The following is a 26117-nucleotide window of genomic DNA, read 5'->3' as shown; positions in this document are numbered from 1 at the left end:
GATTTTATTTCCTCCTAGTGCTAAAAACAATTTTTCAAGATGCCCTTATTTTTGGCAGAAAATTTGAATTCTTGCCAATTAAATTAATTCTTATTTGCTGGACTTTGTAATTAAGATACGGTTTTTAGGATAATAGATAAGATATAAAGAAGAGAGATATGTCTTTCAGGTTCGGAGCTATTTATTTTTATAGTTGAAAACTCAATTTAGGTCAGTTTTATAAAATTAGGTCAAGTCAGGATAGGTCACAAAATTAGCAAAAAAGAAGTGAAACAAAAACCTTAAAAAGATGTTGACCTGCCACTCTATAGTAGTGTTGAAAAGTATTTATGTCTTGTTGATTCCTATCGTCAAGTACTAATAAAAAATATAACAAGAAACGTTCTAGTATTATTAGAGTTATTTTATTCATAGAACGGACACAATATTTTATTCTCAGTCACACCAAAGTAACCAGTCATTCTGACTATAAATAAAGTTCTGAATGCTTAGTATATCGAGACTTACTAAATCTTAGAAGACTGGTGCTCACTATGGATCTCACAAGATTTCGTCAGTCTCATTATACATTAGCATTTTTAAATCATGCAAAACTAGTTTAAACAAAAATATGCGAAGAAATTTAGTAAGTTTAGAAGCATTTACGATGAACAATGCCAGGTCCGGATTCATCGTATTCTTGTTTGGAGATCCACATTTGTTGGAAGGTTGACAAAGAGGCCAAGATAGAACCACCAATCCAAACAGAGTATTTACGCTCGGGTGGGGCAATGATCTTAATCTTGATGGTTGAAGGAGCTAGGGCGGTGATTTCCTTTTGCATTCTGTCTGCAATACCGGGATACATAGTTGTACCACCAGAAAGAACGGTGTTGGCATAGAGATCTTTACGGATGTCAACATCACACTTCATAATGGTGTTATATACAGTTTCGTGAATGCCACACGATTCCATACCTAAGAATGATGGTTGAAAGAGAGCTTCAGGACAGCGGAAACGTTCATTGCCAATTGTGATGACCTGACCGTCAGGTAACTCATACGATTTTTCAAGAGAGGTGGAAGCAGCAGCGGTTGCCATTTCTTGTTCAAAGTCGAGAGCCACATAGCAAAGTTTCTCTTTGATGTCCCTGACAATTTCACGTTCAGCAGTGGTTGTAAAAGAGTAGCCACGCTCAGTCAAGATTTTCATTAGATAGTCCGTCAAGTCACGACCGGCCAGATCAAGACGAAGAATCGCATGAGGAAGGGCGTAACCTAAAAAAAGAATGAACACTTAGTATATAACATAAATAACAGATCCACTTTCGTTGAGTTCAATTAGCCTTCGGGAGGGAGGAGGTGTTTAAGGTTCTAGACTAATGTTTGGGAATAAGAAGTTAAGAAAGGGTTTAATGTAGGTTCCAGTGTAATCACACTAAAATCATGGCTATTAGAATTTTCCCAATGACACTTTTTGCCTTTTTCATCAATCAACCAAACATTTTTTTTATCGATTTTTCACTGCTACAATACCCTCAAACCCATCGAATAGTCACGTTACTCTGTGACTGTATTACACGTTTCTGAGCTATTAGAATTACACGGAAATATTTTCCTTGCTATGACATGAGAAATGGTTAGATATTGCTTTTCTTAATGAATTAAAAAGATTTATTACTACATTAATGTTTACAGCTTTTGCTTATTATTGCGTATTTGTTATTTTTGATCCTGGAAGCAAGGGCGGAAGATCAAAAGACAATGACATGCATTATTACTCATCCCGTAAATCTATTGTCAAAATCAAACGATGTTCCGTGCAAACCAAAATGTCGAACAACTTGTCGTTAGAAATCACAAGGTGGCACAAAAAGTAAAAGCATAAAAGTATGTTTCAAACAAAGATGAATAAGAAAAGAGACATGTAGTGGTTATGCTGATACAACAGACTGCCACAGGAGGACGTGGTAGATTATTTGGCGCAAAACAAAATTGAGTGTTGCAAACCCTTGAAAAACATTACATATTGAAGCCACTTGGCTGCATGAAAAAACAAATTACCGTATATTGTGTCTCAAGTAAGGCTAAATAAAAACGAAGACTTCTAGGGATTTCTCAAATCCTCCAATCAATACAGCAGGGCGCGGGGTGCCATGATATTTGGAAGGAAAAAATTATATGGTGCAAACCTCTGCAAAGCACTGTAGTTTGAAGCCATTTGGTTACATAAAAATAATAGCACATTGTGCGCTTCAATGAAAAATAAATAGGAAAGGAGATATCTAGCAGTTTTGCGAAAAAAAAACAATACATTCGACTGGACGTGGGGTGGCAGGATATTCCATGCAAAAAGTATATGATGCAAATCCCGGTAAACAAAAGTGTCTTGGAAATTTAAAATTGAACCCCCCCCCCTCAAAAGTTAAAAGGTGTTGGCACCCAGCGCCAAAATCTTAGAATTTAGCTTAAGTTTTTTTTTTAGTTTAAATTTAGCTTAGGTGTCAGCATTTCTGCCCATTGAACGACTTTATCGGCACGTTTTATATACCCCCTCCCCAACTAAAAACCCAAACTGTGACCCTGGTTCGAATTCAGGGGTTTGCGTAAATATTATGACACACAATATGTTCCAAACAAGGATAAATAAAAAGAAGATATTTACTCATTTCGCAGATACTATCAATCGATACAGCAAGAGAAGTCAATCGATTTCTGTTCAGCAATATATATAGTGAATTTAACCAAAAACCCATTTGTTATGGAGTGTTTTCAAACAGTTCGTAAGAATAAACTCTAAGTAAAGAGCAATGCGGCTGAATAGCAGCCGAAACTCTAAAAAACAGAGTCTTGGTAACAATGGATATATCAATGGAAACAAATTTCTACTTAAAGATTTTTTTGATTTTTCATCAAAGATTTGCTTAAAGATATGTCAAAAGAATCAAAAATTCACTTTGTCCTGAAACAATTGGGTTGTTTAATTAGAATAATAAGCTTTTTTACATGTTCTAAAAAAACTTTAGCGTAAGGAATGAGGTATTGAAAAGAGGACAGCCCCCATCTTATATATAATCATTTCTGCTCATTTGAAGTTTTACTGTTGCACCTTACTCTCAGTTCGAAAAAAACTTGTTTTTTCTTATTTAATACACTAATAAAGTTATCCTTATTTTTTTGTTGTTGCTGTAGGAAGTCCATTTAGCGAATTTGAGCCTCTGTAACTCGAGTTTTCATTTGGCTTACCTTTATTTATAAGTCGAATTTTATGCAGAATGACCTATATAACTCGAACTGTGCATAAGTGGAACTATATGTAACTCGAAAGAAAAATCACAGTCCTGTGAATTTTGAGTTAGAGAGAGTCGACTCTATCAAAATTTTCTGGAATTGCCACACGTCTCTTTATTTTCCACATAGCTTGCCTATTTTCTGCGTGTTTGAATCCAAACTCATTTCCAAATATGACCCATTTTCAAAAGTCCAATTCCTGTTGATGTGTCTTAAGACTGAAAGCTCAAGTTTTGAAATTTTTGAAATTTTTTTCTTTGACTTCTTTATAAATTCTATTTTCAATGTAATAGAAAAGGAAAATCAATGCGATCTGCTGTCTGAACTTTTGAGGTAATTTGCTTTTTAGCATTCAACCCAAAGATTTGGTTGTGGAAAATAACTAGGGTATGTCAGAGTCACTCCTTTGACCTAGAAAATTTGTTTACATAGGTACAGTACTGCTAGAAAAGCGTAGGAAGGGAAGGATAAATTCCTGCTCGTGATCCAGCCTTGACTATCACCAACCCTGCTTTAAACACCCTTTGTATATCCTCTTAACACTACTACGTGACATTCTAAAGCCTGCCACGCCCAGTTTCAGGAAGAACTGGTCTGGTCTCAAAGTCTCTGAGCTAAATTAAGTCAGTCACCTTTTTAAGTGTGAAAATTGGACGAGACAATTTGTTCCTGGCAAAACAAACCTAAACAAACGATAATTATGGAAACTTCTAGCTTTGAAAATTGGAGCCAAACATTTCAAAGGAACTTGTGAGGTTCTCCAAAACGGCACAGATGCCAAAATCTTGCAGATATCCAGACTGAAGATCCGAAAAATTTTGTCAGATCATTACCGACTTTTACAAAATGGTATTCAGGAAACAACTATTGAAACGAAGGCAAAAGTAATCGAACTCTTATTATGGAAAAGGAATTTTTAATGGGTATAATGGGTAGAAAAGTAATCGAATCCTATAATGGCTTCTTTCATCGGTATAATAGGTAGAAGAGTAATCGAACTCTATAATGGCTATTTTAACGGGTATAATGGGTAGAAGAGTAATCGAACTCTACAATGGCTATTTTAATGGGTATAATAGGTAGAAGAGTAATCGAAATCTATAATGGCTATTTTAACGGGTATAATAGGTAGAAGAGTAATCGAGCCCTATAATGGCTTTTAATGGGTAGAATGGGTAGAAAAGTAATCGGACTCCTACTATAGAAGAGGGGTTTTAATAGGTATAATGGGTAGAAGAGTACGCCTTTAGGCAAATTTATTAATATTTTTTGAATTACGAAACTTACTGAGAAGATCTCCGGAATGACCTTTAAACAGGGTCATCTACTCTACCCCTTCACCATTCTGTGCGGCTTGTCTTAAACCTTCCCAGCACGTTCACTTTCTGAACGAAGCATGAAAGAATCGGAACCTTTTCACTTTTTTCTCATCGAGAATCCAAAATTAATAGTTTAACACAAGTTTAATGTTCCATTTTATTTATTTATTTTTACTTTATTTTTTTTTATGTTCCATTTGATTTAAGGCTAAAGATGAATATCGGAGGTCCAAATTAAAACAAAAAGTAATAAGTCGAGAAAAGACCTTTTTTGTCGCCACCTTATATACATTGAATATTAACGACAGTTTTTCCTAGATCGAAGCATGAACCAAGGTATAATGGACACTCCAAATACCACACTGAGAAAAATCCGCTCATAATGGCTTGAGAAGAGCCCGAAAAATACTGAGAAAAAAGTTTTTTTTTTTAATATACCAATGTATGAGGTAAGTATGGCTAGCTAACCTGAACTTTCATCTGAAAGGGCTTTCTTACGAAAATTGTGTTTTAACATTAAGACTTTGGTACTTAAGTATTATACGAGAAACACTCGAAAAGTGAAGTTTGGTTAATGATATTCAAATATACCTAAGCAAGATAAAAATGTAAAAGGTTAGAAACAAATTGAGGCTATACATTTGCACATTAGTGGGGGGGGGGTAAAGAATAGCATATATGAAATACGTAACCTAATCAAAGCTATTCTAACCTAACATAACCTAACCAAAATATCAACTAAATATTCAATTAAAATACAGCTACTATGTATTTTCCGAGCGAGACGAAGCTAATTGTCTGGTATTATCACTGTGAAAAGCGTGTAATGTCTCGTGTTCGCGATCCAAATTCTCGAGTATTTCTTGTATAATACTTAAGTACCAAGACTTTTTAATCTTAAAATCGGCTTGTAAATTAAGAAAAATTAGAGCAATAGAGCATACCAATGATAAGAGACTTTTTTTTTTACTTAATCTCTTCGGTCTGAAGCACGAAAAACAAGTAAAATACAGTTGAGATTGGATCTATTATCTTTTTTATCCATCTCGAGTAATAAAATTGCGATGCCTGTCCGAAATCAAACTCTATTAAATCCAAGATCATTATTTTACAGACTACTACTACTACTACTACTACTAATAACTCACTGCAGCACCAAGCCGCCTGAGGCCAACACAGCTACGCACGCTCCTCCTCCAACCTAATCTATTTAAAGCCTCCCTCTTTACACCCTCCCAGGAAGTTCCCATTTCCTTTAAATTTTACAGAAGTTAAAGTATAGCCTTAAATTCGGTTTGTGAAAGTAATTGCTGGAACATTAAGACAATAAATGATAATAGATATAACCAAGTGTAAAGAAAGAAATTGTATTTGAAAGAATTGTAAGAAATTGTAGGCGGAACAGACGTACGACAGAGTCGGATGGAGGTTCACAAAGAAACGCAGATTTTTGCGTCACAGCGACAAACTTTAGAATGAACAAACTTTAAACAATATAAATTAGCCTCTGTAGAACCTTTACCTTAGAATAAACAAGTATTGCTTGTATTACTTTTCAATCAACTTCATGACTTTGGTTATGATTTTTTTTTTTTTTTTTTGTAATTTTTTTTTTTAATCAGAAGAACGCATGTGATTTGTCGTACGAGTTGAAATTATTCAACACATCCGACATTGCAGAAAAACGGATAGTTTTGCGTCGTTTGTTGCATGATTTGTGTCATTTGTCGCATGTTGCAGTATTTTGCGCGAAATTGCAGCAGTGGGAACCAGGGGTTAGAGGTTTGTTTTATTGTTTTCAGAGTCAATAATTTCTACTTTACTTATGGTTTAAAAACTTGCTACTCTTAATTCAGCCTACTGTTTAAATTCAAAACTGTACTAATTCTAATGCAACTGTCGATGGAAGACGGTTGAGTTTTGGCAAGGCTGTTTTTTCAGCGGTACCTCCCCACAGAAGAATAGTTGCAAGACACGGAGAAAAGACAACATAGATGTTTGGGAAACAGGGTTTTATCTCATTTTTTGACATTATTTTTCTTTAACTTTAGATATGAAAAAAACTATCGTTCATTATGCTGTTCCGACTGTAGAGTTGAAATTTAACTTTTACTTTTGAAACTAAAGTTAATTGTATCTAGACCAGTGATTCCCAACGTGGACCGCAGGCCTCATTGATGGGCCGTGGTAATATTTTGGTGGGTCATGATCAGAAAGGACAACCTTTGGAGGACTTGTACTTTAGAGAATATTTTAAAAAAAAATATTTTCATGTTAAAGACGTGACATTCAAGTGCATTTAGAAACCAAGGACGACCCCAAAAAGATACCAAGTTAATGGATCTTTAAGGAGCTTTCTTCCGGAAAATAAACGTAAAATTTCGAAGAACAAAATTTAAACATCACGAAGGGGGTTCAGGATTCTAGAAATGCCCAGATGGGGCACGTCCCAAAATTGGATGAAAAACACTGATTTGCGCTATAATTTACTTGTTAAAAAGAAAATGTTGGTTTATTTTCATGCAATAGAACATATTATGAACCGTCATTCCCACGCGAAGAAGTAATTTTCGTTATTGTTCAAGGCAGGGGCTGTAATTTTCCCTAATAGGGTTCTCAACCCATGCTAATTCTAATGATGCTGTTTTATTTTGACCCGACAGCGTTTTCGAGGGGTTTCAGACTGTTTATTGAAATTCAAAAAAAAAATTATATGTTCCCATAACTTCATAACATTAAGAATACCGGTAATAATAGTTACCATTTCTGAATCAGCTTCAAATGGTAATTGTTCTTCGTTGGTAGTTTTTTTCTAAGCGCATTTTTAAGTTTTCGCTTACTGTGGACTGAACTTTGTTTTCTACTATGTTGGGTCTATGCTGAAAACCATGATTACACTCTTTACTTATGTGGCAACGCTCTTACGCATGTGATTGAAGCTCCTCGCTCTTTACGCTCACTCTTTACGTTCAACTTTTTGTCAAAATTCTTCAAGAATAACCGCTGAACCATAAGGGTTGATGAATTGGAATAAGAAGATTTTTCAAAGCACTAAAAAAAATTAGCCTGAAGAGCAAATAGTTGAAGAAAGGGTGGCCCCCCTCATCTATAGAATAATTTGTGTTATGTTTAAGTCTTAATGTTTCTCCTTAATTTCAGTTGAAACTTATTTTCTTTTTATCTAATTGGTATACCTAAGGTGGGCCCAGGGACCCAAAAATGTTTTATTTTATTGGCTTTGGTACTTCAATGGATTGATTTCTGGATTCAGTCGAGTTAATAAGTTAAATTGACGGGTAACCCTTTTTCATTGTTTGTTGCAATTCCGTAATAATGTATTGCCGGAGCCTATACTTCTAATTTGCCAAAAATTGGATAAAGGGAATTAGAATGAATATAAATACACAAACATAGCTTCCAAGCTTGTCAAAGTGTTTGCATCTTATAGTTTTAAGCCCAACCATATCAGATATCTTTTCGATATGGGTCCAATCTCACGAAAGCATTGTTCTAGGTATAATACCACTAAAAAATCATCACGTTTGTATTTTTATTTTCGATTTTTGGGCGGGTTAAACCCAACAACCGCCTATTTAGCGTCACCACTAAGAAATTGCTTGGAAATATTTTTAAATATTTTCAACCTACCTTCGTATATAGGTACAGTATGAGAGACACCATCTCCAGAATCAAGCACCACACCAGTTGTACGACCGGAGGCGTAAAGGGAGAGCACGGCTTGGATGGCAACATACATCGCTGGGCTGTTGAAGGTCTCAAACATGATTTGAGTCATCTTCTCACGATTAGCTTTTGGGTTAAGGGGAGCTTCAGTGAGCAAGATTGGATGCTCTTCAGGTGCAACACGAAGTTCATTGTAAAAGGTGTGATGCCAAATTTTTTCCATGTCATCCCAGTTGGTGATAATTCCGTGCTCAATCGGGTATTTCAAAGTAAGAATGCCTCTTTTGCTTTGAGCTTCGTCACCGACATAGCTGTCCTTTTGACCCATACCTACCATGACACCCTATAATACAATGATACTGAATAAGTATACTAATAGCCTATGGATCACCTGACCATCTAAGGGTTGCTCAGAGTTTCTGCAACCACAATTTTATGCGAGAGATAGCGTTACTTGTTCTTTTGTTGATTATCGTACTCCGGCTAAAGTTTTTGTTTGGTTTCGACGATAATTAAAAAAAGGTGAAGTTGGTTCGAATTTCAATTTGAAAGATAAATCAAACAGTTCGTGGTAACGAACTGTAGTAAGGAGCGACCCGGCTCAATAGTAACCAAAACTAAAAAAAAATGAATTTTGATATCAATAGCTACATCAAAAGAATCGCATTTTAATGCTGATGTTAAATATATAAGTTTCATCAAGTTTAGTCTTACCCATCAAAAGTTACGAGCCTGAGAAAATTTGCCTTATTTAGGAAAATATGGGAAAACGCCCCTTAAAAGTCGTAGGATCTTAACGAAAATGACACCATCAAATTCAGCGTATCAGAGAACCCCACTGTAGAAGTTTCAAGCTCCTATCTACAAAAATGTAGAATTTTGTATTTCTTGCCAGAAGACAAATCACGGATGCGTGTTTATTTTATTTTATTTTATTTTTTTATTTTTATTTTTTTTTCCAGGGGTCATCGTATCGACCAAATGGTCCTAGAATGTCGCAAGAGGGCTCATTCTAACGGAAATGAAAAGTTCTAGTGCCCTTTTTAAGTGACCAAAAAATTGGAGGGCATCTAGGCCCCCTCCCACGCTCATTTTTTCCTAAAGTCAACGGATCAAAATTTTGAGATAGCCATTTTGTTCACCATAGTCGACAGCCATAATAACTATGTCTTTGGGGATGACTTACTCCCCCATAATCCCTGGGGGAGGGGCTGCAAGTTACAAACTTTGACCAGTGTTTACATATAGTAATGGTTATTGGGAAGTGTACAGACGTTTTCAGGGGGATTTTATTTTGTTTGGGGGTGGGGCTGAGGAGAGGGGGTTATGTTGGAGGATCTTTCCTTGGAGGAATCTGTCATGGGGGAAGAAAAATTCAATGAAAAGGGCGCAGGATTATCTAGCATTACTATAAGAAAACAATGAAAAATAAACATGAAAACGTTTTTTCAAATGAAAGGAAGAAGTAGTACTGAAACTTAAAACGAACAGAGATTATTACGCATATGAGGGGTTCTAAAAATAGTTTAGCATAAAGAGCGAGGTATTTAGGAGGAGATAAATACCTTGCTCTTAATGTTAAAGTATTTTTAGTAATTTCAACTATTTATTCTAAGGCCTTTCTGATTCAGGGGTCATTCTTAAAGAATTGGGAAAAAACTTACGATTTAGTGTAAAGAGCGAGGTACTAACGAGGGTACAAACCCCCTCGTATACATAATAAAAATATAAGGTTATGAAAGTTTGTTACGTAACTTAATTCTTAAGTTACGTATATTTTTTACTAATAAAAACGTTCGTTAAAAATTAAAAGTTCTAGTTGGCTTTTTAAGTAACCGAAAAATTGGAGGGCAACTAGGCCTCCTTCTCCACCCCTTATTTCTCAAAATCGTCTGATCAAAACTAAGAGAAAGCCATTTAGCCAAAAAAAGAATTAATATACAAATTTCATTTTAATAATTTATGTGCGGAGAGCCAAAACCAAACATGCATTTATTCAAAAAAGTTTCAGAAATTAAATAAAAAAAAACTAATTTTTTTAGCTGAAAGTAAGGAGCGACATTAAAACTTAAAACGAACAGAAATTACACCGTATATGAAATGGGTTGTCCCCTCCGCAATCCCTCGCTCTTTACGCTAAAGTTTGACTCTTTGCCACAATTCTACTTTTTAAAACAATTAAAAGCTTTAGCGTAAAGAGCGAGGGATTGCGGAGGGGAAAACCCATTTCATATACGGAGTAATTTCTGTTCGTTTTAAGTTTTAATGTCGCTCCTTACTTTCAGCTAAAAAAAATTAGTTTTTTTTTTATTTAATCATATACTAAAGCCATTGAAGAAATTATTGAAAAATAAGATTGTAGAAAATCAACGTCGAAAAATACTTAGACTGTTAATAATTATGCTAACTGCTAGTAATTGTCAAAACTTTATTCGAAGAATGAAAACAACAAAAGGATGCATGTGAATCAATAGCAATTTACAAAAAAAATATCTGAAGAGTTAGATTTAAAGGTAAGGCAGGAATATGCTAGCCTTGCATATCGCCTAAGCCTATCTAGTATTAAGGAATTACAAGTACTCAAGCAAGAAATTCTTTAAAATCATTTTAATTGAAATAAACTTAACAAAAAAAAAAAATCGATTTGCCGTCAGAATCTACTGCAAAAGTGTTTGATGGGAACCCCGAAAGTGATTTCTCGTGGCAAGTCATGTTTTTTGCTTGAAGTCAAATTAACAATAATCGAAAAAATAATCGTAGCTGCATGGGCTGTACATTAAAGAGCGTGTATGTACCTCTCGTTTTTCTGAGGAATTGTAGCTCAGAGCTTATAGTAGTCTATATTTCAATATCGGTGTATGACAGTACTTGACAGTTTCTAGTCTAGAGAAATTCAACAGGTGAACTTAAGTAGTGATTTAAATATTTTAAAACTTTAGTATTGTCGTTTGCGTCCTTATCTGTACCTTTTCTTCTAGTTCATCATAAAAATTAGTCAGATGAATATATTGGCTTTATATCATTTTTTTGGTTAATGCAATTTGAAAGCAGGATTTTTAATACAAAAATTCTAGGCAAGTCATAAAAAGAAAGATTTTTAACACAAAAAACAAGGCAAGTCATAAAAAGACTTTTTTTCTGGATTAGGGAAAAAACACGAACGTAGCAATGTCAAGTTATTCATTTTTTTCAGAAGCCTTAGAAAAATATTTTCTATGAAAACCTCAAAAATATTTTTTGTATAAACTTTACAATTTTTTTTTAAAAAAGAAAGAAAAGCTTTGAATAATATTTTCAGGCTTCCAAAAGATTCAAAATGCAGTTCCCCCCTCCTTCGAAGCGGTTTTGGACGTACGTTTTTTAAATTTTATTATGTCTTCTATTATTTCTTGTTTTATTTTAATCCAAAAAGTGTCCTTAGGTCTTTTTTAAACAAAATAATAAAGGTACTACTATCTTTAATTCATGCCAATTACGTTTCATATTAAATATTAACATATCCACATTGAGCTGTAACCAAATTTAGGAAACCATGGGAGGTAATTTAGGGAACACAGGGACTACGGATTGTGCATTTCTAAAAACTTAATCACCAAAATTCTTTCTAATAATGAAATAAAAAATTTTTGCTCATTTTTGCTTGTGAAAAATCCTAGAAATGGTCCAAATTGTGTTCAACTATGCTGTGAATGCATCACCCTATATTTTGAACTTTTTTATATAAATGTTCCATCTTTAGTTGAAAAAAAATTGTGTTCTGTAGCATGGTTTTCCATACAAACTTGCCCTTTGAAAGTTGGCCGCATTGTTGCTTTGCCGAATTTTTTTTTCAATAAAAGTACTTCAAGAATTTTGTCCAAAATTCTGCCAAGATAAACTTTCGGATCCCTTTACATAGCTAGAAAACATCGGGAAATTTTTTAACTAGAAATGCTCTAGCGAACAAATCCGATGTTGCCAATTTTGTTAAGCATTTTCCGTTTGTTTTAGCCCAGAAATATTTCTGAAAAACATCAAAATGTGTAATCTCCTCGAAAACTTTGTCACTAACCTCGAAATTAAAATCAAACTCCGACATTAGCCATATATTAACCTTGTTTCTATGACAGCCTCATTTCCACCATCTATTTTTCCCTTAGGACAGAATAAATTGCCTCAAATAGAAACAAATTGTCATGCAAAATAGTCTGGCAGCAAAAGTAATTCACCAAGACTATCTTCAAACTTTATGAAAAACAGCTTTAGTCACAGCACGTAAAAGTTTATTTCTCACCGATACGTACTGAGGAGGACTGGGTATAATCACCGACATCTCTAAATTTACCCCAGAATAGTTGACATAACTTCCTTGTGTGACTATTTTTATCTGCTGTTTCGAGTAGCCTGGACTATATGCAGTAAACAGACACTGTATTTAATTCACAATAGTATTATCTTAAACGTTTATGCATTCTCTCTTTCTTTTTCTCTTCCCTTTTACTCCATTTTGAACCCGTTTGTCTTCTTTTGGGTAATAAAGATATTAGTTAATAATTAATAGTTTCCTTTTTTTTCCCGTTTGTCTTCTTTTGGGTAATAAAGATATTAGTTAATAATTAATAGCTCTGAACTAGAAAAACGCATACCTGATGACGTGGGCGACCAACGATAGATGGAAACACTGCACGTGGGGCATCATCGCCTGCAAATCCAGCCTTACACATTCCAGACCCATTGTCAACAACCAATGCAGCTACTTCGTCGTCACACATTTTATTTCAGCTGAGCACCACTAGCTAAAATGGTCCACCAAACTAACTGTAAATAAAATGAATTAAACAATTTCTACAACTGACATCACAGCTTAGATACCGATATACAGTTATGAAAACTCGATTTATTTTTGGGACACAGTGCGCGGTAGCGATGCTAACGGCTGGAAACAGGAAACTGGTATTGGTAACTAATTGGTAACAGGAAAATGGTAATGGATTTAAGCTGTGTATGCAACAAAACAAAATTGCCTTCCCGCCTATGGTGTTGTAGTACGATCTACGCGTCAGAGCGCGGGCTTCGAGGAGGTGCCAAGTTCAGAGCTCTGTACCAAAAGCTTCTCATGGACAAGATATGAGTTGTCATAACTGTATATTGGTATCTAAGCCGTGACTGACATTCAGCAGAGCTTATTTAAGAATACCCGCATTTCCTTAAAACAAGATATTCCTGAATTTTTTCCTTTTGCACTGTGATTATCAAACCTCTGACCGGCTGCAGATTTTCTACGGATGAATGGCTATCTTCAGGCATATAAGACCAATAATTTCAAAAAAGAATTAGGGAGAGGAGTAACAACAATAAACATACTAATTTAATTTGATAGTTGAAGTTAGAAGTGCCCAGAATTTCAAGAAAATTTCAGATTTTAGGGGGTGGGGGGGGACACCACCCCCTCTCCGTATACCCAAGGCCGTCTTAATGTAGTAGTAGTAGTAGAATAATTCTATTGAAAATAATAATTTTTATATAATAGCACAACAAAAGCGGAGCTTGTGAGGATATGCTAAAATAAAAAAGATAAAAAAGAAAAGAAAAAAGAGAAAGAGAGTATGGAGCATGAGACCATTTACCGATACCAATATAAAAATAAACAACAAACGCTGTTGGGGTGGCACTTCGCGCGACCCCAACACCTAGTTGGTGGGGGCTCTTCGCCCCCCAAGCCCCCCCGCGCGCGTAAGTCGTTACGCGCCATATTGGTTACGCGCCATTGTAGTTGTGTCCCTTTGTCCCACCTGTGAATATGTATATATATATATATATATATATATATATATATATATATATATATATATATATATATATATATATATATATATATATATATATATATATATATATATATATATATAGTTGGTGGGGGCACTTCGCCCCCCCCAAGCCCCCCCGCGCACGTAAGTCGTTACGCGCCATATTGGTTAAGCGCCATTGTAGTTGTGTCCCTGTGTCCCACCTGTGAATATATATATATATATATATATATATATATATATATATATATATATATATATATATATATATATATATATATATATATATATATATATATATATATATATATACCACATAAAACTTGCGAATATACAACATTCTTGGCTGTCCCATTGTCTGTGCATATAAATAGATTGTCAGGTTTACTGACTCTTGAACATGCAACATATAATTGTCCATGGGAAAAGCAATCTATATTCAGATCTATACCTCATTATTCTAATGATTGCCCTTGAGCTTTGTTGATGGTGATTGCTAATCGAACATTCCCTGTGTCCCCGTCGTCATCTATATATCCCCCTGTGCCCCCGGCGTCCCCGTTGTTGTTGTTTCCCTGTGTCCGGGTCGTCATTTGTGTTCATTTATATTCCCTGTGTCCCGGTGTCCCGGTCGTCATTTGTGTTCCGGTGTCCCGGTCTGTAATTTCTCTTTGAGTGTCCTGGTCGTCATTTATATTCCCTGTGTCCCGGTCGTCATTTGTGTCCCGGTGCTTTGTTGATGGTGATTGCTAATCGAACATTCCGGTCGTCATTTATATTCCCTATGTCCCGGTGTCCCGGTCGTCATTTGTGTCCCGATGTCCCAGTCTCTAATTTCGTCAGTCGACAAACATGACGTCAGTCGTCACACAAACATGACGTCACTCGACACACACAGACAACTTATATATATATATATATATATATATATATATATGCTAGCTGTTTGGGTGGCGCTTCGCGCCACCCCAACACCCCCCCCCCACCCCAAGCCCCCCCGCGCGCGTAAGTCGTTACGCGCCATATTAGTTACGCACCATTGTAGTTGTGTCCCTATGTCCCACCTGTGAATATAGATAGATATATATATATATATATATATATATATATATATATATATATATATATATATATATATATATATATATATATATATATATATATATATATATATATATATATATATATGTTTTTAACTACGTAAAACTTGCGAATATACAACATTCTTTGCTGTCCCATTGTCTGTGCATATAAATATATTTTCAGGTTTACCGACTCTTGAACATGCAACATATAATGGTCCATGGGAAAACAATCCGTATTCAGATCTATACCTCATGATTCTAATGATTTCCCTTGAGCTTTGTTGATGGTGATTGCTAATCGACCATTCCCTGAGTCGCCATCGTCATTTATATATCCCCCTGTGCACCCCGGCGTCCCCTTTGTAGTTATGTCCCTGTGTCCCGGTCGTCATTTATATTCCCTGTGTCCCGGCCGTCATTTGTGTCCCGGTGTCCCAGTCTGTGATTTCTCTTTGAGCGTCCCGGGCGTCATTTATATTCCTTGTGTCCCGGTGTCCCGGTCGTCATTTATATCCTCCTGTGCCCCCGGCGTCCCCGTTGTAGTTGTGTCATTTATATTCCCTGTGTCCCGGTCGTCATCCCGGTATACATTCGTTTTTGAATTGGTATATGATGAAATAAATTTTTAATTTTTTCCCTTTTTTTCCTTTTAGTTTTTTTTTATTGGTTTTGACCTTTTTTTTAATTTTTTCCCTTTTTTTCCTTTTAGTTTTTTTTATTGGTTTTGACCTTTTTTTAGGTTTTTTAGTTTTTTTCTTTTTTCTTTTTAGTTTTTTTTTACTTTTTTTATTTTTATTTATATTTTTTTAGTTTTCTTTTTCTCCTTTATTTTTCAGTTTTTTTCCTTTTTTTAGTTTTTTTTTCTTTTTTAGTTCTTTTAGTTTTTACCTTTTTTAGTTTTTTTTAGTTTTTTAGATGAAATTTTTTTTTAGTTTTTTACCTTTTTTCTTTTTAGTTTTTTATTGGTTTTTACCTTTTTTTTAGCTTTTTTAGTTTTTTTCGTTTTTTCTTTTTACTTTTTTTTAGTTTTTATCTTTTTTATTTTTTTTATTTTTATTTTTAATTTTATTAGTTTTCTTTTTCTCTTCTATTTTTCAGTTTTTTCCTTTTTTTTAGTTTTTTTTAGTTTTTAATTTTTAAGTTTTTTTCTTTTTTTAGTTTCTTTAGTTTTTTTAGTTTTTCGGCTTTTTTATTTTTTTTATTAGTTTTTTGTTTTTTTTGTAGTTTTTGCCTTTTTTTAGTTTTTTCAGTTTTTTTTTAGTTTTTAGTTTTTTACCTTTTTTAGCCTAACCAGGATTTGAACCTGGGACCTTCATTCTCCGTTCTGACACCCTCTCTCACCGAGTGACTACTCCAGCATGTTCATTTTGGTGTTTTAAATTTTATATTATTAACCAAATTAATGTGTTTTACAATATACTAAGCATCGTCATAACAAAAATGACGACAACTAATTTCATGACGTCAGCCGACACAGAAACATGACGTCACCTGATCCACAGATCCACAGACAGACAACTTATTTTTTAGTTTTCTTTTTCTCCTTTATTTTTCAGTTTTTTTTCTCTTTTTTAGTTTTTTTTTCTTTTTTAGTTCTTTTAGTTTTTACCTTTTTTAGTTTTTTTTAGTTTTTTAGATGAAATTTTTTTTTAGTTTTTTACCTTTTTTTTCTTTTTAGTTTTTTATTGGTTTTTACCTTTTTTTTTAGCTTTTTTAGTTTTTTTCGTTTTTTCTTTTTACTTTTTTTTAGTTTTTATCTTTTTTATTTTTATTTTTTTATTTTTAATTTTATTAGTTTTCTTTTTCTCTTCTATTTTTCAGTTTTTTTCCTTTTTTTTAGTTTTTTTTAGTTTTTAGTTTTTTAAGTTTTTTTCCTTTTTTTAGTTTCTTTAGTTTTTTTAGTTTTTCGGCTTTTTTATTTTTTTTATTAGTTTTTAGTTTTTTTTGTAGTTTTTGCCTTTTTTTGTTTTTTCAGTTTTTTTTTTTAGTTTTTAGTTTTTTACCTTTTTTAGCCTAACCAGGATTTGAACCTGGGACCTTCATTCTCCGTTCTGACACCCTCTCTCACCGAGTGACTACTCCAGCATGTTCATTTTGGTGTTTTAAATGGTATATTATTAACCAAATTAATGTGTTTTACAATATACTAAGCATCATCATAACAAAAATGACGACAACTAATTTCATGACGTCAGCCGACACAGAAACATGACGTCACCTGATCCACAGATCCACAGACAGACAACTTATTTTTATATATATAGAAGATAGATAGATATATATATATATATACTAGCTGTTGGGGTTCGCGCCACCCCAACACCTAATTGGTGGGGCGCTTCGCGCCCCCCCAAGCCCCCCCGCGCGCGTAAGTCGTTACGCGCCATATTAGTTATGCGCCATTGTAGTTGTGTCCCTGTGTCCCACCTGTGAATATAGATAGATTTATATATGTGTTTCAAACTACGCAAAAATTGCGAATAAACAACATTCTTGGCTTTCCCATTGTCTGTGCATATGCAAAGCCGTATGTACTAATAATGACGTCATATACAAACGCTCTTTTTACAAACAAACAAACATGCATCCACATAACTCGTTTTTATATAGATAGATACAATACAAATTAACTGCGTAAAACTTGCGAATAAACAACATTCTTCGCTGTCCAATTGTCGCTGCATATAAATACATTGTCAGGTTTACCGACCCTCAAACATGCAACGTACAATTGTCCATGGGAAAAACAATCAGGATTAAGATCTATACCACATTTTTCTAATGATTGACCTTGAGCTTTGTTAATGGTGATTGCAAATACTAATCGAATTGGGAATTGCAATCTTTTAAATTGAAAAAGCAGATCCGTTGGAATCATGGGAATGCGAGGAATAAGAACAGCCTCACCCTCATAAGGCCCTGTCAAGATTGTGGCCTCTATTAGGTTTTCCATTGTTTTTTTTTTACGGCAAGTCGCGTGCCATTGCAAAGCTTTGGTGGGTTGATATTTCTTAAAAGTATTATTGGTACGCCTATTTTTAGTTGTAGCACGTGTGGTGGAAACCCTGAAGGATCTATGGAATTTAAAAATTCAGATGGATAATTAACCGCTTCATTTGGTTCCAAAACTGTGTCGACTGACTTGTAAAGGACTGCCTGGTCTCGAATCTTGTTCAAAACAATATTGTTGATTTCGTGGACGTCTATATTTTTGGGTGCGAGAATCGCTCTTTCACTTAGCCATTTATTATTTTTATAATTTTTTAGAATATTCGGAAATACTTTTTCAATCAATTCATTTTTGGACGTCACTAAATTACAGAAATCAGCAGGTAGTTGTATACGTCCTGAAATTGAGTCTACTGTTTGACCAGAGTCATCGTTTTGCAATCGGACACGCATATTTGTAGTTAATTTTAATATTTTTACGTGTGCCTATAAATTAGAATTTTTTAGGCAAGCATTCATTTCGTCTGCAGGAGTTAAACTACGTAAAAATTGCGAATATACAACATTCTTGGCTTTCCCATTGTCTCTGCATATACAAAGCCGTATGTACTAATAATGACATCATATGCAAACGCTCTTTTTACAAACAAACAAACATGCATACATACAACTCGTTTTTATATAGATAGATAGATAGATAGATAGATAAAATACAAATTAACTGCGTAAAACTTGCGAATATACAACATTCTTCGCTGTCCAATTGTCGCTGCATATAAATAGATTGTCAGGTTTACCGACCCTCGAACATGCAACGTACAATTGTCAATGGGAAAAACAATCAGTATTAAGATCTATACCACATTTTTCTAATGATTGACCTTGAGCTTTGTTAATGGTGATTGCAAATGCTAATCGAATTGGGAATTGCAATCTTTTAAATTGAAAAGGCAGATCCGTTGGAATCTTGGGAATGCGAGGAATAAGAACAGCCTCACCCTCAAAAGGCCCTGTCAAGATTGTTGCCTCTATTAGGTTTTCCATTGTTTTTTTTACGGCAGGTCGAGTGCCATAGCAAAGCTTTGGTGGGTTTATATTTCTTAAAAGTATTATTGGTAGGCCTATTTTTAGTTGTAGCACGTGTGGTGGAAACCCTGAGAATAATATCTCAAGGTAAAAACTGATCACCGACCATAACGATGGCCACTTCGTCGATAGTTGGAGCATTGTATCTACGCACATGTTGGCCAGGAGGCGTTTTGTCAGCGGAAATAACAATTTTATGCGTATAAGTAGGCATCAAATCGATGGCTGTTTTGAACAGACGCACTAAATTATTATTTTCGTGGAAAAGATGTTGTAATTGGGAAACGATTGTCCTTTCAATGTTGGGAGAAATTTCGCAACGTGTATTCAATTCAGAATTTCTATCACTGATGAAGTACAATTGTAAAAATTTATGATTCTCGCCTGAGAATGGTAGAAGAGACCCTGCTCTATGATAAATTTGCCCTTTTACTTTGAAAGTAGACATAAATTGATCTGGATTTTCAATTTGGGCTCCAAACGACGTCATTTGGAAACATGAGTTGTATTTTCTGATTCATTTATATTCCTTATGTCCCGGTGTCCCGGTCGTCATTTATATCCCCCTGTTTTATATCCCGCTTATTTTTCAGTTTTTTCTTTTTTTTAGTTTTTTTTTACTTTTTTAGTTCTTTTAGTTTTTACGTTTTTTAGTTTTTTTTTAGTTTTTTAGATGAATTTTTTTTTTTAGTTTTTTACCTTTTTTTCTTTTTAGCTTTTTATTGGTTTTTACCTTTTTTTAGCTTTTTATCTTTTTTATTTTTTTTTATTTTTATTTTTAATTTTATTAGTATTCTTTTTCTCTTCTATTTTTCATTTTTCCTTTTTTTTAGTTTTTTTTTAGTTTTTAATTTTTAAGTTTTTTCCTTTTTTTAGTTTCTTTAGTTTTTTTAGTTTTTCGGCTTTTTTATTTTTTTATTAGATTTTAGTTTTTTTTGTAGTTTTTGCCTTTTTTTAGTTTTTTCAGTTTTTTTTTTAGTTTTTAGTTTTTTACCTTTTTTAGCCTAACCAGGATTTGAACCTGGGACCTTCATTCTCCGTTCTGACACCCTCTCTCACCGAGTGACTACTCCAGCATGTTCATTTTGGTGTTTTAAATGGTATATTATTAACCAAATTAATGTGTTTTACAATATACTAAGCATCGTCATAACAAAAATGACGGCAACTAATTTCATGACGTCAGCCGAAACATGACGTCACCTGATCCACAGATCCACAGATCCACAGACAGACAGACAACTTATTTTTATATATATATATATATATATATATATATATATATATATATATATATATATATATATATATATGGCGCGATTCGCCACCCCAACACCTAGTTGGTGTGGGCGCTTCGCCCACCCCAAGCCCCCCGCACGCGTAAGTCGTTACGCGCCATATTAGTTACGCGCCATTGTAGTTGTGTCCCTGTGTCCCACCTGTGAATATATATATATATATATATATATATATATATATATATATATATATATATATATATATATATATATATATATATATATATATATATATATATGTTTTTAACTACGTAAAACTTGCGAATATACAACATTCTTCGATGTCCCATTGTCTGTGCATATAAATAGATTGTCAGGTTTACCAACTCTTGAACATGCAACATAAAATTGTCCATGGGAAAAACAATCTGTATTCAGATCCATACCTCATTATTCTAATGATTGCCTCTAGAGCTTTGTTGATGGTGATTGCTAATTGAACATTCCCTGTGTCCCCGTCGTCATTTATATATCACCCTGTGTCCCGGCGTCCCCGTTGTAGTTGTGTCCCTGTGTCCCGGTCGTCATTTATAATCCCAGTTATCCCGGTCGTCATTTGTGTCCAAGTGTCCAAGTCTGTAATTTCTCTTTGAGCGTCCCGGTCGTCATTTATATTCCCTGTGTCCCGGTCGTCATTTGTGTCCCGGTGTCCCGGTCTGTAATTTATCTCTGAGTTTCCCGGTCGTCATTTATATGTCCCGGTCGTTATTTGTGTCCCGGTGTCCCAGTTTGTAATTTCTCTTTGAGTATCCCGGTCGTCATTTATATTCCCTGTGTCCCGGTAGGCTTTTCAGTCATTTTACAATTAAAAATTTCTCTTGGAACGATCTTTATATATACTTATAATGAGGTCATATACTAAGCCTCGTCATAACAAAAATGACGACAACTAACTTCCCAAACTTATGGAGAGGAGATTTTTTCTTGCCGTGATTCATGTGTAAAACAATCAGCAGGACGTTCAGAACAGGTTTGGCTTTCTATTTTAGCAGAATAGTATGGCTTTCTATTTTAGTGGTATTAGTGCTCTTCATCTTATTTACGCTATTGCACAAACACGAAGGATCTTTATTGCTGTTATTTTCAGCTAAGACAAGTTACTCCACAAATTATATCAGATTGACTCCTTCTAGCAACACAAAACATTCATTTTGGTATGAGGATGCAACTATGAAATAAAAGTAAATTTAATCTTTCATTTTGTCTCATACTTTGTCTTCCCTTCATTTGTATGTAAATATAAATATAATTCCCTTCTTTCCTTCATACTCAATTCTTTATGTGGTTCTAGATTTTATTCTAATTCAGGATTTGACTCTATAATTAGCTATATGTAAGTAGTGACAGCTATATTTATTCATTATTGTGACAGCTAAACATACTATATTCTATAATGTTACAACTGATTGAAATAAATATAAATTAAATTTTTCATTTTGTCTCGGTTTTTCTCTTCCCACATTTTTAACATAAATGGCCTAATTTTATGTTTAATTTTTGGTCTGAATTCTGGTTCAGGATATAATTAGCTGTATGGATCTTTAAAAAATAACTGTACTTCGGTCCTGAGATTAAATTTATTAGCTTGTGATTTGTCTCATGACATTTTAATGAGAAATTTATTTCAAATTTCACGGCGATCTGTTGTCTCTATGGTCACATCACACAAAATCTGTCCATGTAACATGGTTTCTTTGCCAAAGGAACTTCCTGTGCTGGTTCGCGATATCTCATAAACTAAACATACGAATAACACCATTAGCACCACCATTATTGGGGTTTTAGCTAAAAAACTTAAAAATTTGGAAAAATTTGTCGTTTCCCATTGAGAGAAATGGTCAATTAGGAAAATATTATTGTCAGGCCTGAGGATTTCTACACCTTTAGTTTTGGGTTTCATGCGTCTTAGTAATATAAAAAAACTTAAAAGTCTAGATACATTGGGTGAATTTTTGTCTTTGACAAATATCGGCCATTGGTTTGTAATTTGCCTGTTGACTGAATATGATTTTCACCAGTCAAACGATAAGTTCAGTACCAATCTGAGCAGCGTTTTCTATAACGTGGCAGAGGTTTTATTAAGTTTAGTTTTAACTAAGTTTGTGTTGTGACGCACATGGTGAAAACCAAGTGTATATACCTCTACAAATACAACAACAACTAGAAACTGTCTTCACTAATTGATTCAAACATTACATTAAGATCTTTTAAAAATGTCACAAAAAAGCTGATTCTGATACTGCCTTAAAACTTTACTAATCTCTTACCTTCTGAACCACCTAGTACTCAGCATCGAGAGGCTAAAGGGAGGGCTAAAAAGATGGAGCACGGGAAGGCTAAAAAGATCAATCTTTATAAAAGCTTGAACAGGTAAAACAGAACAATGTGTATTTGATTACAAGCCTCATTTGATTACGAATGAATAATTTTTATAGCTTTTTGACACAGTAACCTTATTTCTGACAGTTAGTGGAACCTCTAACGCTTCTGCAGGCAATGTGTTTCCGAAAAAACAGTCAAGATTAAATGAACACATGAAATTAACGAATTGAATTAAATTAAAACTAATCATACAGGGATATGAGTGGGCTTTGAGCCTGGATAGTACAAGTCGGTATATAGTAAAATAAAAAAAATATTAAGGAAAACAATAACTTTTTTAATTTATATTTAACTTTTATCACATTATATTTCTGAAAATGGTACGAATCGTAACTTTAGAGAATACAACAGTGTCGTAGTTAGAAAAATATACTGTCCGTAATTATATGATTCCTTTGGCTATGCAATTATTGATTTTGCTCAGGCACATACTTAGTAGGAGTTGGACATACCCAACAAAACAAATGATTTCTTGAATTATAGTCTTTTTTCTATTTCTGCATAATACTACTTTTGTATGCTGTTTTTAGGAATTTCTACCTTTCCCCCTCCTTTACGCGTGGGCTTTTCAAAGTCCAAGACCACCGATAACTTTTTGGAACACAAGTCCACAGTCACCGGACTGACGATCGTAATTATGTGCACAGTATGTAATCGTAGAGTCCAAAATAAAATAAAGTTAAGCAGTGATCATTACAGTTAAAACAACAACGTTGATATAGTCGAGACAGGCAAGTCTCCAATGCGCTATTATTTTGCTATTTTGTCAATTTTCTATTCGAAAGTTGAAATTTGTGGTGCGTAATAAATTTTTCTAACACATAATGTATAGTTAAGCCTATTAAATTTAGTTTTGTGGTGTGTAGTTAAATTTTCTAACGTGTAATAAATAGTTTAGTCTTACCCCCTTCATAAAGTAGACTCCTTCCTAAACAAAATCCTAACAACATTTTTTACATAATTCTTGCAAAGCTTTAGATAGAGGTGTCAAGGGGCTACTTTCAATAAAGTTATCTAATTTGTTTACTTCTTGCTAAAATAGATAAAATTATTCCCCTAATAAATTTCTAGCTCCATCCTTAATTTGCTGAAGTCTAGTTTTAATTGTTTTCACTGCACTCTTACCAACAAGCGTAATATTATTAGGTTTCACTGTGATAGGGATGGCAACACTGTCTGTGTATTACTCCTTAGTTATCAATATTCCACTCACCTTGAAAGTCAACGACTATGTGGATGAAGAGGTACACACTCTGGTGCTTTTGTTTTGTAATCTACTCTCTAGAAAGTTTAAAGTTTCTGTTAAAAGAACCAATCACAAAAAGTGTGTGGGTTTAACCAAGCCTTTCAAATGATTCATACTTTCGCTTGAGCTTAGAATAGATCGTTCAAGTTTGTCACTTTCATCTTATTTGTTGAGTACTAACAATATCCAACCATTTCAGTGCCAGCATCGTTACAGAAAAAGAAATGACAAAAACAATTCGAAGGACATGGACTGACTGACAGACACAGATCAGACACCCCCCCCCCCTGCATCTCCTCTTAGATAACCAATAATATGTATAAAGGGGAAACAGAGTTTTCATGAGTTTTCGGAAAAAGAATTGACGAAAACGATTCGAAGAGCATTTTATTTTCGAAGAAAATCTTGTCAAACTTATACACATGACGGGGAGAGACTTCAACATAAGAAAATTTCTTTGCAAAGTGCATATCAATGGCGTCCTAGAAGAAAGTCTTGTGAAAAGTTCTGACAAATAAAATTCACGAAATTAGAAAGCATGATTAGAAAAAAGACGATAAAAGCAATTGAAAGGTCACAGATTGACCAACGGACACAGACCAAAATCCTCCTTCCCCCACTTTTGGTGACTAGAATAATTAAATTAGCCAATAATTAAAATTAAAAGATAATTAATAATAAAATTAAGATTATTTTAATTTATCAAATTATTGAATAATAATTAAAATTATTTTAATAAAATAAAATTGACAAAATTACTATTAAAATTAATAATGATTAATAATAAAGAATTAAAACAATTAAAATTAGCCAAAATTAGCCTTTTTGCGGGGCTTATGGACTGGAGGTTTTTCAAATTTAAATGAACTGCCTCTTCGTCTCCCTCTGTCCTTCTTTATGAGTAAGCCTTCTTTCACGAGCAAAATTTTAATATTCCTGAGTAATTGTTCTCAAATAGTAGGTGTTTAGATGTTTAAATATTTTGTTTCATCATCAACCTCCTTTACAGGCCATGGAGCCTTTGTTGGTATTAGTGATTTTATTTCGTGTTTGACTTTTGTTATTTGTTTGAAATATATACTATCTATTTTCAATCTTTTGGCAAGAAAAAAAAAAACAAATTTAGCGAATTCCCCCCCTTAGCTCAATTAGTCTTTTGGCCATTATATACAGCCCCTTTGTTTGGAGCGGACTTAGACCCTCGTAATTGATGAATACTTGCTTGGAAAGTGCTCTATATAGTCCGAGTCTAAAAAAAAAAACAAATAAAAAAAAAAACAAGTTTTTTTAACTGAAAGTAAGGAGCGACATTAAAACTTAAAACGAACAGAAATTACCCCGTATATGAAAGGGGCTGCTCCTTCTTCAACACCCTGCTCTTTACGCTAAAGTTTGACTCTTTCTCTCAACTCTACTTTTTGAAAACAGTAAAAACTTTAGCGTAAAGAGCAGATCGTTGAAGAAGGAGCAGCCCCTTTCATTTACGGGGTAATTTCTGTTCGTTTTAAGTTTTAATGTCGCTCCTTACTTTCAGTTAAAAAAAACTTTTTTTTTTAATTTCTGAACGTTTTTTAGTTAATCCATGTTTTGATTTCGGCTCTCCGCAGATGAATAATTAAAGCGAAATTTGCATATTTATTTATTTGGCTAAATGGCTTTCCCATAGTTTTGATAGAATGATTTTGCGAAAAAAGGAGGGGAAGGAGGCCCAGTTGCTCTCCAATTTTTTGGGTACTTAAAAAGGCAACTAGAACTTTTAGTTTTTACGAACGTTTTCATTAGTAAAATATATACGTAGCTTACAAATTAGCTTACGTAACAATCTTCTATGTTCGTATGTTTTTATTACGTATATGAGAAGGTTCGCCCACTCGTCAATACCTCGTCAATAACTCTTTGCATTAAAGCTTAAATTTTGTCCCCTGAATCACAAAGGCCGTAGAATAAATAGTTGTAAATTACTAAAAATCCTTTAGCGTAAAGAGTGAGGTATTAGGAGGAGGTGAACCCCT

The 26117-nt window shown here is 34.0% G+C and overlaps 1 protein-coding gene across 2 annotated transcripts; it reads right to left on the bottom strand.

Annotated features, from left to right (window-relative positions):
- Positions 1-388: 388 nt before the first annotated feature.
- Positions 389-24212, bottom strand: LOC136039465 (actin, clone 205). 2 transcript variants are annotated; one of them, XM_065723231.1, is made up of 4 exons: positions 24073-24212; positions 12899-13070; positions 8238-8616; positions 389-1257 (listed from the first exon to the last, which is right to left on the bottom strand). In XM_065723231.1, the coding sequence occupies exons 2-4, from the start codon at positions 13022-13024 to the stop codon at positions 632-634; spliced, it is 1131 nt and encodes a 376-aa protein (XP_065579303.1). In that variant the 5' UTR covers positions 13025-13070; positions 24073-24212; the 3' UTR covers positions 389-631. The 2 variants fall into 2 exon arrangements, with proteins under 2 accessions (XP_065579303.1, XP_065579304.1); XM_065723232.1 differs by having other exon boundaries at positions 23985-24097.
- Positions 24213-26117: the final 1905 nt, after the last annotated feature.

The sequence above is a fragment of the Artemia franciscana genome, chromosome 19 (assembly GCF_032884065.1).
Source record: "Artemia franciscana chromosome 19, ASM3288406v1, whole genome shotgun sequence".
NCBI classification, from domain to species: domain Eukaryota; kingdom Metazoa; phylum Arthropoda; class Branchiopoda; order Anostraca; family Artemiidae; genus Artemia; species Artemia franciscana.
The sequence above is the reverse complement of the archived record's forward strand: the minus strand, read 5'-3'. Positions and strand labels throughout refer to the sequence as shown.